General features: G+C 37.2%; 1 protein-coding gene across 1 annotated transcript; it reads left to right on the top strand.

Annotated features, from left to right (window-relative positions):
* Positions 1–2,669: 2,669 nt before the first annotated feature.
* LOC134502437 (uncharacterized) lies at positions 2,670–15,897 on the top strand. Its single transcript, XM_063310780.1, has 8 exons — positions 2,670–3,420; positions 5,014–5,100; positions 9,029–9,262; positions 11,006–11,028; positions 12,182–12,327; positions 12,533–12,624; positions 12,707–12,805; positions 13,453–15,897. Exons 1-8 carry the CDS (start codon positions 2,845–2,847, stop codon positions 14,743–14,745), a joined length of 2,550 nt encoding a protein of 849 aa, XP_063166850.1. The 5' UTR covers positions 2,670–2,844; the 3' UTR covers positions 14,746–15,897.
* Positions 15,898–16,623: the final 726 nt, after the last annotated feature.

The raw sequence follows: 16,623 nt of genomic DNA, 5'->3' as shown, positions 1-16,623 counted from the left end.
GAATCAGCAGGTTATTTCAGGAAATTTTTACATAGTTGAATAATATGCTGGTCTTCAATTTCAAATTATAGCTGTAAATGTACTCTACCTACACTAATTTTTTATAATTTCAGTGTAATTAAACAAATGTAGGTGTATAACATATATAATTTTTATTAAAGAAATTTTAAAAAGAATAAAAGCAATACAAATTTTGAAAGAGAAAAGTAAGGAAACTAAAGAAAAGTAATAACTAAGTGAAAAAAGTGCAAAGAAAGAAATAGGGAAAGGAAGGAAAAGGTTATAAAGAAGCAGCTTCTGATCTTCTTAACACCAGTTACAAGTACATTTATATTTTACCCTCTCTCTCTAAAGTTACAACATAATTTCCTTCTTTCCATAGTCCACCTTTCTAATCATCACACCCATACACCACAAGTTCATTTTTTTCTTGTTTCAGCAAAAAATCCATAAATGGTTTCCAGTCACTAATAAATGTAGTTATTGTCCTTTCTCTAATCAAACAAGTCAGTTTTGCCATCTCCACTAATTCTGTCATCTTTATCAACCATTCCTCCGTTGTGGGTATTTCAGAGTCAATTCATTTTTGTGCATGCAGCATAATAATCTCACAGCAGTTATCATATATAAAAACACATCTGACTATCTTCCTGATGGCTACAATGGTTTGTTACAGCAGAAATGTGTCTCCCTTACCCCAGAAGCATATTTTCTATTCCACTCCAATGCAACCATAAGGATATCAGCAATTTTCACTTCTGCTCTCAGGAAACTTAGTCAGACTTCTGCTGGGACAACCAATGCACTGCGGTGTGTCTGCAGCTCTTCATTTTGTTGTAGATTACTTCTACTCCAACTGGTTTGTGCAGTTGCCCTCCATGGTCATTTCTTCGTGGGCTATGGGTCTTTCTGCCACTTTCAAAAGGAACCTTCCCACAAATACTTTGACCTTGTTTTCTTTCCAAGGCATATCTCAGGCCTCACTTGAGCTCCTGAAAACACTGGTGTTCTTTCTCAGGCAAGGCACCAATGTACTGCTGAAAATTCAAGAATTTCAGCTCCTCTGAGCAGGTAATGTGGCAACTTCTTTCACCTACTTGTCCCTGCTTGTTGTCCTACAGAATATCCCATGCAAATGACATGAGACAGTGTCATTTTGCCTACTCTAACACCATTATGTGTACTCCAAGAAATATTCTCAAGTGCTGTAGCCACTTGCTCCTAGCATTTCCTTGTAAAGTTTATCAATTCCAGACATTATGAAGCTGGTGTGAAATTGACAAGAGTTATGTCAGTTTCTGCTTCTAGTCCAAGTGAAGAAAAGAACTGTCCAGCAGTCTTCTGTAAGACTGATAAATCTTTGTCCAAAAATAGCCCATCTGACAGGTCACTGGTTGAAAGATGGCTGGAAGCTTCATCACACATCCCCCTTCTGCCCCACCAACCTGTCAACCGGGCTATCTTTGGACAGAAATTTACCACAAGTATTATAGACTGTTAAACAGGTTTACCATTCTTCCTGTCGCTTGAGCTTGCAGAAGACCAGTATACCTGTGTACAAAACTAAACTGAATGATAGATTACCAGTATGAAGCATCTATGTACCAGTGATATGTTACCTGACCAACTTGAAAAATGCCTAAATCCTCATCCCAGTCACCCTCCCCCTACACTTGACTAACTTCACTCCAACCTACTTTAAGGAGAACAGTGTATGACAGTTTTTCCAGTCAAAAGTTGAACCTGGGTGAAAGGTGAAAAAAGCCAGGGATGGCAGGAGTGCCAGCAGATCACCATCATCAAAAAAAAAGGTGTTCTCTGTGTTGTATATCTTACTTCTTGTGCCGAGAGAACCCCTATTCTGCTTCATTTCCAAGTTAGAGTAGGGGTTAGAAATGCAGTCAGGACTTTTAAGTAAACTCCCTTGCTCTTACATGGATATCATATAGATGTTATCATACAAACAACCTTTAAAAATGCATGCAGGAGGAGGAATAATACAGAACGAAGGAGACCACCAGGTCCTTTTGAAATTCATATACTGAAATATTGATTTCTGTTCTTGTAATGCCTCTTTATTCTAAATCTGTAATCTTTCGTTTTAATTTGAGCAGCATATACTGACGTTTTGGTTTTTAAAGCTTCAGAGGTTTGGGAAATCATTGCTTTTGCAGCATTTATATTGGTACAAAAAACAGAAGGGAGAACTTTTCTCTCCAGTAACAGCTAAAATTCGACCTATTCCGTATTCAAGTGGTAGCATGTCATGAGAACCCATGGGGCTTATTTCTGAAAATCCTATTATAAATAGGATTATACAGCATTCCGAGTTACCTCCACCCATTTAACACTTCGTGAAGAACGCAGTTTTTAAAAGTCTCAGAATGCAATCAACCCATTCGCTGAAGACACTATAACACACAGAATTCACTCGAACTAACCCCCCAGGACGTGCCATTTCTTTCTAACTTATTTCCGCCTTCCGCTCAGCTCACAGAGGAGCCTGCACTTTCATTGGCGGATAATACTGCCAATCTGAAGTAATTATCCGTGAGAATGGTATTAAGAGGCGGGGGGAAAGGACTTCGGACGCTACCGGTTTCATTTTGTTCTTAATTGGCCCTTCACTGGGATAAGGAGGCGGGACCTGGTCCGGGAATGGTAGTTCTCAGTAAATGACGATTGGAGGGAAGTTGGACGCTTGTTACAGGCGGAAGCGTGAGGGGAGTCAGGGAAAGGAGAGGAACTCTCTTTCTCGGAGGGAGTGTTCAGAATTCGCGGCGCGCTACGAACAAACTCCCCTCCCGACCCTCATTTGGAGGGTCTCCGGCAACGCATGCGCAAATGGAGGCCAGCCTGACTTGTGCGGTCTGCCTGTCGCTCTTCGAGGATCCGGTCACGCTGCCCGTCTGCTCTCACAACTTCTGCCGCCATTGCGTCGTCGAGTGTCTTAGCCAAGCTGGCAGCGTTGCAGAGCCTCCTTTCCCTTCCTCCGCATGGTGGCCCTCTCCTCGAAGCCGTGACCCGCTCCAGGAGGGCCCGCGGGCTCCCGGCCGCGCGTCACGGGATGGAGGCTCGATTAGTCTGTCGTGCCCGCTGTGCCGCAAGCTCTGCTCGCTGCCTTCCGACGGCGGGGCCGCCGCTTTGCCCGTCAACACCACGCTAGCCGAGGTGGTGAAGCTGTTCAGGGCCGCCAACCCGGCGAAGCCCAGCCCGGAAGCGACGGCGGAGGAGGCCTCGTCAGCTCTGGCCCCGCAGCTGGCTGCCCTGGGCGGTCTCTGCGAGAAACACCCGGGGCGACCTCTGCAGCTCTACTGCCGGATGTGCCGCCGTGGGGGCTGCGGGCAGTGCGTGTCAGAAGACCACCGCGGCGTCTTCCATTCCGTCAACCTCATCGACACGGTGTACCAGGAGGAGAAAGTACGCGCTTTCCTGGGAAGGGAAGGGAGCGGTCCTGGAGGGCTCGCCTCCCTCCTTTTAGGTTGGAACCCGGAACAGCCTAAAAAAGTGACGCGGGTCTCCCAGGAGACCAATATACATGCAGTTGTAGGAGCATGTAAGATTTCCAGAAGTGTTAAAAAATTCTGTAATGCCCGGCCTATTTGAAGAGAATCCGACCCAGGGAAGACTAGTGCAAGAGAACAGATTTTTCTGTGATCCTATTACACACCCCACACATGAACCAGCAAACAAATGGTGTTGAGAAGTAGTTGAACCTTTTAGAATAATAAATACCAATAGCATAAGAAAACATTCTAAAATGAGAATAGAGTTTTGTAGCAAGTTATTTACTAGTAATCTGTTTACAGTTTGATTTAGTGTATTATGTTAAGGCATACATAATTATATAGGATATGTGTATAAAATATGTACAGTGCTTGTGCAAATACAGCAATTACCTAATTTGAAAAGACTTGGCAATTCAATCGTAACAGTTAATCTTATGCAAAGATCAGTATGCCTAAACAGCAGACTTTAGGTATTCCTATAGATTTATTTTTTTTTAAAAAATGAACAAAACTTCATTGAGAAATTGATGGATCCATAACTTCTAATTAATCTAAGGATTATACCTTTGAAGCAAATTGTTCCTAGAAGTATTTGACATTTATCACTGCTGATGAGTTACTCAGTGTGTTGTAGAAGAGCAAAAACGAAGAGCAAACCATCTAATTGGGAAGGGAAAATTTAAACTAAATTCTCTGTATCTATTTCATTCAGTGATGGTTGATAGCATCTTGTTTGATTGCCATCTGTCTAGTGTTTTTGTTACTGTATTTATAGCCCATCTTTCTATTTATTCCCAAACTGAGTGTGGCTTATAGCAGTAAAAATGCATAGTACAGTATAAGCAAAAGAGCCAGTTTGGTGTAGTGGCTAAGGCACTAGGCTAGAAATTGGAAGACTTTGAATTCTAGCCCTACCTTAGTCATGAAGCCGGCTAGATAACCTTGGGCTAATCACTCTCTGTCAGCCCTAGGAAGCAAACAGTGGCAAACCACTTCTGAAAATCTTGCCAAGAAGACTACAGGGACTTGTCCAGGAAGTTGCCAGGGGTCCAACAGTGACCCTAAGGAACTCACTAAATAAGCAAAAGAAGACAAGTAGGATAAAATGTAAATAGTGAGTTCATCAGTTTACATTCTCCCCTTTTCCTTCAAGTCAGTAGTTCTTATCTACACTATGCCAAACTGTTCTCTTGATTTCAGTGGGACATAAGTGTGATTGAGAATCTTAATTAAAATTGTAACTTGTAAGCAAAATTCTAACAAGTAAAAGGATAAAATTAGGAAATACACCCCTATTTCTCAATATGTTATTTTCAGAAATCTAAATTAGGCTGAAAATCTTTCTGTATTAGCCAAGCAATACAATACTAATGTTAAAGCTAGAAAACATGTTTGTTGATATTTTTTAGTTTAAGCAAACTCTTTGAAGTGATTAGAAATGGCATCTAAACGAAGTTTTGTGGATCTCAAATTGGTTTAACTTTTTAAACTACCTTTTCTACAGCTAGCCTTCTTTAGTAACCTGAAAAAAATAAGAGAATTGCAACTGAAACTGATGAAGGAAATATCAGAATCTCCAAAGGATGAAAAGGTAAACTGAATTAGCAAATTGAGAGGCAACTGAGGAAATATTTTATCAAATAGATTGTTTGTGTATATACACAATGAAAGTATTTTTCCCCAATTCTGTCATAAGCATGTCTTATCATTGGTGTATGTGGTATTTTACAAAGAATAAATTTGACAGGTTTCTGCTCCAAAGAGTTTACAATCTAAAAACCCACTTATAAGCTCCACACCCATTTAAAAAAGGTTAGTAGATCAGAGATAAATAAGGAGTATTTTCATTACTTAGTTGTAGTTGAATATTATTTGAGGGGGGAAAAAGGAAAGGTATGGAGGCCTATTGGAGAGTAGAAGTATATAGACAACTGAGGGGTGGAGCTTCAAGTAAAGATCATAGGAAAATGATATGTTGGAGTATAAATGGAAAGATAAAAGGGGATGAGTTTTGAGGGTAAGGACAAGAAATGTATACAGGATCCACAACTGTATTAGAAGCCATTGCATGAATTTAAGGAGGGACAGCATATATTCAAAACAGAAAGAATAATTTTGGTGGCAGTGCTGGTGGACAGGAATCAAGGCAAAGGAAGACTACATAAAAGAAGGCTGTGGTAGTCAAAAGATGGGCCTGGACCAGCATTTCTCTTGGATGTTTTGTCAGAAGTAATAGATTTAAACAGAGACTGAATATAGGCCATAATATACAGAAAAACATGGTATAGGAATTTGCAGGTACAATACACTGCGTGCACAATTATTAGGCAAGTTGTATTTTTGAGGATGAATTTCATTATTGAACAACTACAGTGGTCTCGGTCAATCCAAAATGTTAATAAACCTCAAACCTGAATATTTAAGAAAGTAAAAGTGAGGTTCTGGCTTTCTTAGGAGCATATCTATGTGTGCACAATTATTGGGCAACTATTAGCGTGCAGAATTATTATGCAACTAAATGAAAAACGAAAATTCCCCCATCTCGTTTATTTTCATCTGTTAAAGTGAGAATAAACAACTCAAAATTTACAAATAAACATTTCTGACATTTCAAACAAAAAATCAGTGACAAACAGAGCCACCCTTCTTTGCAATAACAGTCATAAGCCTTCCATTCATGGAGTCTGTCAGTTTCTTGATCTGTTGACGATCAACTTTTTGTGCAGCAGCAACCACAGCCTCCCAGATACTGTTCAGAGAGGTGTACTGTTTTCCTTCACCGTAAATCTCCCGTTTGAGAAGGGCCCACAAGTTCTCAATAGGGTTTAGGTCAGGTGAGGAAGGGGGCCATGTCATTATTCTTTCATCTTTGAGGCCTTTCCTGGCTAGCCACGCAGTGGAGTACTTCAGTGCATGCGATGGAGCCTTGTCCTGCATAAACATCATGGTGGTCTTAAAAGGTGCAGACTTTTTCCTGTACCACTGCTGGAAGAAAGTGTCTTCTAAAAACTGTCAGTAGGTTTGGGAGTTGATTTTGAGTCCATTTTCAACCCAAAAAGGTCCAACTAGCTTATCTTTAATAATACCAGCCCATACCAGTACCCCACCTCCATCTTGCTGGCGTCTGAGTCGAAGTGGAGCTCTGTGCCCATTACTGATCCAGCCACGGGCCCATCCATCTGGTCCGTCAAGAGTCACTCTCATGTCATCAGTCCATAAAACCTTTGAAAAATTTGCCTTCAGATATTTCTTGGCCCAGTCTTGCCATTTCAACTTATGTGTCTTGTTCAGTGGTAGTGGAGTTTCAGCCTTCCTTACCTTGGCCATGTCTCTGAGCACTGAACACCTTGTACTTCTGGGCACTCCAGGTAGGTTGCAGTTCTGGAATATGACAGCACTGGAGGATAATGGGTTCCTGGTAGTTTCACGTTTGATTCTTCTCAAATCTTTGGCAGTTAATTTGCGTCTTTTTTTCTCAACACGTTTCTTGCGACCCTGTTGACTATTTGCAACAAAAGGTTTGATGGTTCTGTGGTCACGCCCCAATATCTTAGCAATTTCAGGAGTGCTGCATCCCTCTGAAAGACTTCTTACAATTTTTGACTTTTCAGAGTCAGTTAAATCTCTTTTTTGGCCCATTTTGCCTGAGGAAAAGAAGCTGCCTAATAATTATGCACACCTTGATATAGGGTGTTGATCTCCTTAGGCCACACCCTCCCTCATTACACAAATACACATCACCTGATATGCTTATATCCAATAAGCATTCAGGTTTATACAGCTTGGAGGTGGAAAATATGCATAAAAATGATATGGTCAAAATACTCACTTGCCTAATAATTGTGCACACAGTGTAGACAGGAACTTGACAGCAGCGGGCATCAGATGCAAGCAAAGCATCAGTCATGTGATAGAGCAATGTAGTTCAGAACTGATTTTAATTTACCCATGGCAGAGTCTGAATTGTCCCCTTCTCATTCTTCAAAAAGCTCTGCTCCTACCATGTTTCTCTAGAGCTCTGACGTCCTTTAAGGAATGGCCGTTTGTAGCTCTGCCAAAGAGAGAGAGTATTTTACCAACCATTGGCAAGACAATGGAAAAATAGAGAAGGTCATTATTATATACCTGTTTCTAAGGATCATTCATTATTTTTAATAGAGAAGGAAAAGGAATACAATGTATTTTTGTCATCTGTTCACTGTTTTTGAAGTTGGTGATTTTGTTCCTATCCTGAAACCTTTGATGAGGCCTCAAAAAAAGGTACCATCTTCTTGATTCTTGGTTTTATTTTCAGAGGAAGGAGCAGAATAGACAAAAATAATTAGTTGCAAAAGTCTTTAAAATCTTGAAGTCAGGAAGTTGTTGATTCGTCCAATTTCTCCATCTTCGTCCTAATTTTAATCTGTGTTTGTATACTTTAATACTGATAACCCTTTTGGTCCTGAATATATGTGTTTTTCCTTCAGTTTGTTTAAAATTATGGCAGGGATTGGGAAGTTTTGTGTAAAAGAAAAGACATAAAGTTGCTTCCCACCTTTTTTTCTAACATAGCCAATAATAACCTAATACTGAAACATAACTTTAAAAATTCAGTCAATGATTAAATAAATGATAGCAAGAGTACCTCATATTCTCAGAGCTCAAAATATTTTTTTTCAAGAACGCAAACACTTTTTGGCTGGTATTAAAATTCCAGAAATTAGTAACCAAAACTAACTTTTCCAGACTTCTATATGTGAATTGAAAATACTCAGATGCTTCCGCCTCAGTTGTCAATGATCCTATTTATTGGTAATTCTGAGAGCTTGGCACAGTGATTTCTGAAGGGACCAAAGTTAAGAATGGGTGTAAAAAACATAGTAGCTTAATAGAGTGCTTATAGCATTTAGTTTTGGTCATAGTTGCAACCTAGTAATAGAGTGAAGTGGGAAATCTGTGAGCTGCTTGCAGTCCTCAGAGACCCTGAAGGATCTGAAATGTTTCGACCTTTGGCATGTTTTGTATTTTTTAGCTGGGTAGAGGTGAGTGCTGACAGCCTCGCATGGAATTAAGGTACATGATTTACCTTTTAAAAATCTGAAATAGCCCTTATGAATAGTGATAGGGGAATAGGGGATAAGAAACAAAGTAAAGCATCTATCTGCAAATTTCTGTCCCACTCACCGGAGTGATGGTAGGTTATCAGTAGGTGTGTCTTTCGTGACCCCCTTCCCATAGGCTGAGCTCAAAAAGAAATTGGAACCCTGAAGTCAAAAAAGATTGCCCACCTCAGACATGCAGACTTAACATTTTTGTTTGTTTTTGAAGACAGTTGCCAGAAGTCAACACTGACTTGAAAGCACCCCCCCCAAAAAAAATTCTAGTATTTTGAACTGCTTGTTGGTACTTTGACTTCTGCATGGGTAGAAGCATTTCAGTGCTCATACATTTTCCTTTGTCATTTACACATCATGTATGTGCACCTTGGAGAAATGTAAATGAAGTCTAAATTTGTTGATTAAATCTAACTGTTTCTCTAGGCTGTAATGCAAAATGAAGAGGAGTTAATTAAAACTGAATTTGAAAAACTCTGTAATGCTTTGGAAACAAGAAAGAAAGAGTTGCTTGAAAATCTTGAAAGCCAGAAAAGAAGAAAAGAGAAGGAGCATCTTATATGGAAGAATATGAAAGAAGCTCACCGGAAAACAGTTGAAAATGTTCTGATCGACTGTGAAAAGCTTTTAGATGAGTGTGATCCCCAGCATTTCTTAGAGGTGAACAAATTTAGTTTTGGATTTCCTATATAATGATTTGCTGTTTATCCACATTGTTTAAAACAGTAACAACTAATATATTTTAAATGTAGTTTTGTCTGTGTGCTAAAGGATAGCTAAAATATTTTATATTTTTTGAGATCATTTGTTGATGTTTCTATTCACTTTTGAGTTCATTACTTCAATACTTTAATTGTTGTATTTATTCAGGTAGATTCATGGCCCAATGTGATTATACCAACAGATTCTTGGACTCTGTACAGCCCATTACTAGAGTGCTCCAAATGGAACCAAGGTTTTTCTGTATTTCATCTCTCCATGTCATAAGGGGTTGACATTGGGGCAGAATAAGTTATAAAACGTTGCCTTTTGGACTTTTGAAATGTCATCTTTCAGTCTATAAAATCAGGGGGCTCAGTTGACCTGAATTTTGACAGTTATAATCACATAAAAGTGTATGGGTCTTGCAAAACATTTGTTTATTTTAAATTGTAGGCTCTATGTTTCTTTATAAAGTCAAAGCTGCATTTGTTTTTATGAAGTGAAACTAATGAATCTAGTTCCATGCAATAAAATGAAAAGCAGTTGGGCATGAAATCAGTGATAAATACAATCTTTACTAAGATGGGTAAAATGAAAAAATCTTAACAGTATGTTTGAAAGAGGGGGAACAAACCACATTTCTCTGGGTATGTATTCTTTGTCCTGGATCCAGCAGGAGGTTAGTTTGGTGTCTTAACCAAACTAATGAGACTTAGGAGGGCCTTTGAAGTTATAGAAAGTATGTGGGCAGAAAAATAGGTATCTCTGGATTACAAGTACATACTAGGACTGTGCACACTTAAAATACTTGGGGGAGCACTTTGGGGCTCCAATGAAAGTGTCTTCTATCATGTGCATGCATGCTCAGGCAATTTGGGTAGACCCTCTGGCTGAGCCATAGTGAGCCTTCAAGAAGCCAACTCACTGCTTAGAGTGGTGGATTCAGAAGGGTGCTTCATAAAGCACAGCTAAATATGTACTCAGGGGGGAGGGGCATACAGATGGATGTGTTCTCTTTTCTATGCATACATGACTTCTATTGCAGGAATGCACTGACATTGATTCATTTATCTTGAAACATTTTTTCCTTTCCTTGCAAGATATCCAAAGGAGCTAATTTTAGTCAAATCAGTGTAGAAAACAATGCATGAAATATTAGTAGACCTACTAAACAATAAAATGTAACTAATAAAGCAAAGCAAGACTAAATATCAAAACTTTAACTCCAAATAAAACGGCAAGTCAAAAACTAGATAAAACAGAAAAGCAGCATAAAATGCCACAGAGTGGAAATCAGCTTCCCAACATAAGAAGTTCCTCACTAATCTTTTAGCAATGCATCAAATGTTCAACTAATTTCAGTTAGTTGGAGGAGTGATTAGGAACTGAATCCTCAGACATGCAAATTTGCATGATTTCTGCTGCAGTTCAGTGCATAGACATTTTTTGGCTGCTAGAATTAGAAACAAAATAATCATGTTTGTAAAAATTTTGTAGTATAAGTGTGGATTCCCAAAAGAATCCTAATGCCTACATTTCAAGCAGCATATCAGATATTCTGAAATTTGTTTTTACATGCTGAAATAATCAGTATAAACTATTGGTTAATTATCTAATTTCTGAAAAACATTCTGAAAATGTGGTAGGGTGTAATGTGTAATAATTGAAAGTACCTTAATTTTCATTTTTCTTAATACATAGGTGGCGTGCAATTTGAACCAAAGGTAAGAAGTTAAAGTTGAGTTAGCATTATGTGCATAAGGCAATTGTAAAATCTTGGAAGTATCTATAAGCATGAAAAGGTATCTTATGCATAAATTTATTTGCATGTAATTGCTTTCAATAGAAGAACATTAATTTTGTGGTTTTAAAAAATATAGCACCAAATAGTTTACTGTCTGGCTTTCCTTATCAGATTTTTTATGTGCTGATTTGTGTAAATATTTCTCACTATACTAAGTGAAACATCTTGCAAAAAAATTATGCTTATTGACTTCAAGTAGAACAATAATCTGTTCCATATTGGAACTTACTGTTTTGAGACAAGTAAAAGTGTAAGCTGTTGCCTTAAGTATATCTTTACAGACAAATGTTATTAGGGGATGTTGAATAAAAATTTTATTCTGAAAAAGTCAGAAATAGCAAGCTTCCATAACTCTGGCCAAATTCTGACTATGATTTGTGTTTAAACCTTTCAACCTAAGTCAGGAAATCTTTCTTATGTGGAATGGTAATATCAGCTGTATAGTTAATAAATATAGTTTAAAATTTGATTGGGTTCAGTTACCAATCAGGCAAACAAATGCTTGTTCACAGTGTAAAAAATATGAAGTAAATTTATGAAATTTCTTACTGATCACAGATCAGATGAAAGCACTTGCTGATAAATGGATGCCCTCAATTTTCAAACTGGATATAACAGGTCCTATCTTGGGTTACCTTAGAAAGATAAAGCTTCTTTTTCTATGACATGATCCTTTTTTACCCTTCATAACTTATCTTTCTTTGACCAAATTACGTACATCTTAGGAGCAGCTGTTCTCTTTTGACTGATGTTTGCCTTGCTAATCCTCTCTTACCTTCTTTCAATATCTCCTCATCTTGTGTTTTTCTGGGTTTTGTTTGTAAATTCCCAGGTTTTTTAAACTAGTTTCCTATCCATGGATTTTTCTGATAACTCCATAGCAAGACAACTTGTCTTACAGTTCTTTTAGTTCACTTAGGTCAATTGTCCTTCACAGAGATAAGTTTCTTAATTAAGCATTTTGATTGTACTGTATTCTACATATGTAGAGTTTTTTATGTACTGCTGCTCAGTTTTTTTTTAAACAAGATAGAATCTCCTATAATTGTATCTTTGTTGTTGTTGTCATTCAGAATGAAGACTCAACTTGACCTGATGCAGATGGCATCTGGACATGAAGATCAGCCAGAATGCAAACAAATACAGCTAGATACCAAATCTATAGTTAAAGATATTTTAGCCTTGACTCTCACTGAAGTTAACTTGGATGTGCTGAATGGTAGGATGATGCAGCTATTGAAATGATTCATATTTATTTTTAAAACTTTCCTTTATATAAACAGGGATTTTTTTCCTGATTGCAGTTATGTTTCAGATGCCCCACTAATTGTAAACATGGAAGATACAGTTAAAACTATTTCACTTAGATATAGTTATTGAAGTATATGAAAATAAACTCTTTATTTTACCTTTCATCTTAAAAGCTGACATTCCTTCAGGAAATAGTGAACCTTCTATATCTGCAAGCCCTGAAAACAAATGGGAAGATACGAAAACTGTACAAGATATATTCTGCGTAAGTTACCCCACGTAGTAGATGGTAACAGATGTTTCAGCTGGTCTATCAAAACAGTTTTTAACTTAAATATCTTTTTTAGCCAGTGCCAGGACAAGATGTTTTGGAAAATGGCAGGAATATTCCAACTCAGTATATGTCAGTGTCAGCAACTACTAAATTTCGAAACATGAGTCACGAGGTAAGATTACATATTTAATGATGCCTTTGTAATTTTTTTCAAATGTAAGCTGGGTGGCTTGTGTACTTGAAGGGCTCCGGGTATCTGTTTGGACACTACCTGTCTTAACACAATTGCAGTGACTGCTCATGTAGCGACAGACTCCAATAAAATGTTTATATATTTTCTCTTTTCATCATGAAGTGCATATACTTCCCACATTATTTGGATCACTTACTGAAAATAGAAAAACTATGACTCATCCTATATTAATATAACCCTATCTTTTGCTCAGTGTGCTATACTTGGATACTTATTTAGTAACATGTTATACAGTAAAGAATCCTTCCAGTTAGTTTTGACTCTTGTTGACTACATGGGCACTCTGTAGGTTTTTTTGGCAATAATACAGAAGTGAGCATTGTTACCTTTCAGGATTTTTTTTCAACTTCCAGTCTAGCCTGGGATTTCCTGGTGGTCTCCCATTCAAGTATTAACAATGTTCAGCCTTGTTCAGCTTTTTTGAGATCACCCAACATTGGCTAACTGTGGTCACCTACGTTTTAGATAAATCTGAAATGCTTGCAGAAGATAATTGTAAAACCAGTTGATGGTTTTGGAAAATTTGTAATAAGTTGTAATAAGTATGGTGTCCTCTTCAATTTTAGGAGCTGCGTTATATACATTACATGAAACGTGAAGTACTCTCAGATGAATTACAGACAGAGACTTTAAATGAAAGAAATACATTGCCAAAATTTTGCTTTTCAAAAAAGGCAATTTCAGGAACTGGCTTGTTTTGCCTTGGTGCTGAAGCAAATAATCAGAAGAAACCAAAAATGCAAATACTACAAAGACAAAATGCCATTAGATGTAGTTTGTCTGATTCCCTTGGTTTTGCATTCAAAACACAACCCCCAAACTTCATTTTTTGTGGCTCAAATAGTAATTTGAATGCATTAGATACAAAAGACACTCAAAATGACAACAAGAAAACCAACCTGTTGGAAAATACCAATAGATGTCTAAAGACAGAAAAACTTTTGCCAACTCATGTAGAAACTTACCCTTCTAAAACCCAGTTTTCATTTAGTGCATGCCCAAATGTATCTCAGACAGCTATACAACCAAAGGAGACTTTAAAGCCATTCTCAACAGGAGGTATGGAGCATCTGGCTCCAGCGCTTTTTTCAAATTCTGGTGCCAACTTGACAGTGTCGACTGCTTCATCTTTCCAAAAAAACAAGTTAGTGTTGTCCACTTCCTTTCTGGAAAATCCTAAAAGCAAAGTTTGCAACATAAGAAATATAAATGGGAATATCTCTTCAGCTTTCTCTACTACAGCTGCTGCTACTGTTAGTACTACCACAGCCATCAGTTTTAATCCAAACATAATTACTGGAAAACATTTTTCCTCAAATTTGTCTTCTGAAAGTAATTGCTTTCAGACCACTAAACTAAACATTTCAAAGCAGTCATCGATCCCTAGAAGTTTCTTTTCAGATAATTATAAGACTTCGACTTTTCCAGTGGTGCCTTTTGATAAAACTCAATATGCACATAATAAATCAGAAGTTAAATCAAAAGCCAAAAATGCATTTGAAAAAAAATCTGTTTCATCCAGAAAAAATGTACCTGTGTATCATGAACAAAAAACGTTAGTATACCGTTCTTCATTAATCTCCATGGGCACATGTCTAAAATCTCAAAATGATAGTATTCTTGTTCCTCAGCAAAATGTAGTCTGTGATTCATCTGCAAGCAGCACTTCAGTTTCCACTGAACATAATGAAGATAACAATGTTTTAGAAAGTCATCCATTGGCTGTCCAGGGACATAGATCTCCTTCAGTACTTAATGAAACAAATTGCACAGCAAATTCAGATCCTGATGTTGAAGACGTAAGTCAAGTGTCCACTGCTAGTGAACAAAGCGCTATATCAGAATATTTTTGTTGCTGAAGATATAATGACCCAGCTGGAAACTGCACATGTATAACAGAATAAAGCAGATTACCAAGTATGAATGTATAGTTATTAATTTTCAGAGAAACACGATCAAGTTTAATTTCTTTCCTGATATTTTAGTAGAATCAGATACAGTATTTTGAAGCATGTGCCCTTATTTTTTATTTTTCTCATATTTGAATGTAGAATATTAGCATTGTCATTCAGAATCTTTATATAGTATATTTATATTTATATACTATATGGTATATAGTTACAAGAATCTTCAGTTACGTATTTTGTGAAGTTTATATACAGCACTAGATCTGTTTGTGAATATTTTCAAAAAACCATCATTTATAAAGGCAATAATGCACACTACTTTTCTTCCCTCTTTTTCTTGTAAGTTGGCTTTACTGGGTCTTGATTGAAATTAGTCGTCTTCTTTTTTTTTTTTTTTTGTTACTCCTAGAGCCTGGGACTTAATGTCAGTTTCCTTGTGGTTAAAATTCAAGGTAAATCAACATTAAACCTCATGTTTGTTTCCAATACAGGAAATCATGCTTTATGGGTAAGATATTGAACTTTCAAAGCCAACTTATGAAAGCTCTGAAGTTTGCTTCTCATTCCCAGGTTTATAAAACCATGTCTCTAAAGCTGGGGTATATACCTCTGATCTAGAACACTGTATAATAATTTCGCTTTTATTTTGTATCTGTTTCTACCATAGACAGAAAGATCTTCCTTCCAGTCTCTCTTTTTAATTATTATGTATTTAAACTTTTGGTATATCTGCAAATATCTCTTCCTAATACAATATGGGAACATGTGTTAATAGAATTCTGCTAAAAGTTGTTAGAATTAGTAATCTACCTGCCTTGCTCAGCAGCAGAAATAATATACCCAGTACATGAAACATGATAGTTCAATTAGTTTAGAAGATAAGGTACTAAAATTGCTTCATATAATATCCAGCAATGTATTCTCTGTGTCATGTTGAACATATTAATATCATATGGAAGTAATACTTAATTTTACAAAATAAATTCTAAAACTTGAATACCACTGGTATACTTCTTTTATACATCTAAGAAAAATCATGAGTGTCTTTCAGGGACAAATGTACCCTTTTATCATGGTGTTAATTGTAAACAATAAGACTGCAAATTCTGTTCTCTCTCTCCCTGTTTTGGATCATTGGCAACCTTTTTTTGTTGTTGTTGTTACATTACTTAAAGGTTCTCATTGATCCCCTCAAATTGGGGGCAGGAGAACACTGGAATTTTCTTTCCAATTAGCTAATTTCTTAATGATCAGCTACATTTTAGTTTTCAGAAACACCCGAACACTCAAACTATTCCTCATTTTGGTTATGTGCGATCTGAAAATAGTTTAAAATGGCTTCCAAATAAATCTGCAAAGGATTGCACTGTTATAACTGGTATTCCACTTGTCTCTCTCATGTGTTCATTCTAGTTTGGAGGCCCTTCCTTGGAAACCACACTACTCAGTCACATTTAATTCTTCTGTAAGAGTCATTGAATTACTATTCCTTGCTTGCCCTTCACCTCAACATTTTTCCCAGACTGCATCCTTAGAAGTCATATTCTGGAGTAATCTGCATGTCTTAAGAAACAATTCCTAGATAGGCCTTAAAGCAAAACAGAAAGTAGTAATAGGTGCAGCAGGATGATGCTTAATGAAGCTGTCATACTGTGCCTATAATTTTGTTTGTTTGTTTGTTTGTTGCAGCACCAAACTGACCTTGGTTGATCTTTAAAAAAGTAACACAGTTTGGATCTGTTTGGTATTTAGATGGTAGACAGCCAAAATATTTCAGGGCTGTATACTGGAAAGGCAAAGGCAAACTTATTTCCATATAAGTGCTAAGTG

This window comes from Candoia aspera, chromosome 8, assembly GCF_035149785.1.
Source record: "Candoia aspera isolate rCanAsp1 chromosome 8, rCanAsp1.hap2, whole genome shotgun sequence".
Classification (NCBI taxonomy): Eukaryota; Metazoa; Chordata; class Lepidosauria; order Squamata; family Boidae; genus Candoia; species Candoia aspera.
Note: the sequence above shows the minus strand (reverse complement) of the source record. Positions and strands in the feature narration are given on the sequence as shown.

Excerpts from the sequence above, each read along its gene's own strand:
- LOC134502437 (XM_063310780.1), top strand. The coding sequence starts at position 2,845 with ATGGAGGCCAGCCTGACTTGTGCGGTCTGCCTGTCGCTCTTCGAGGAT. Across the intron at positions 12,328-12,532 it reads TAACTTGGATGTGCTGAATG|CTGACATTCCTTCAGGAAAT; the intron begins GTAGGATGATGC and ends TCATCTTAAAAG. Across the intron at positions 12,806-13,452 it reads TTCGAAACATGAGTCACGAG|GAGCTGCGTTATATACATTA; the intron begins GTAAGATTACAT and ends CTTCAATTTTAG.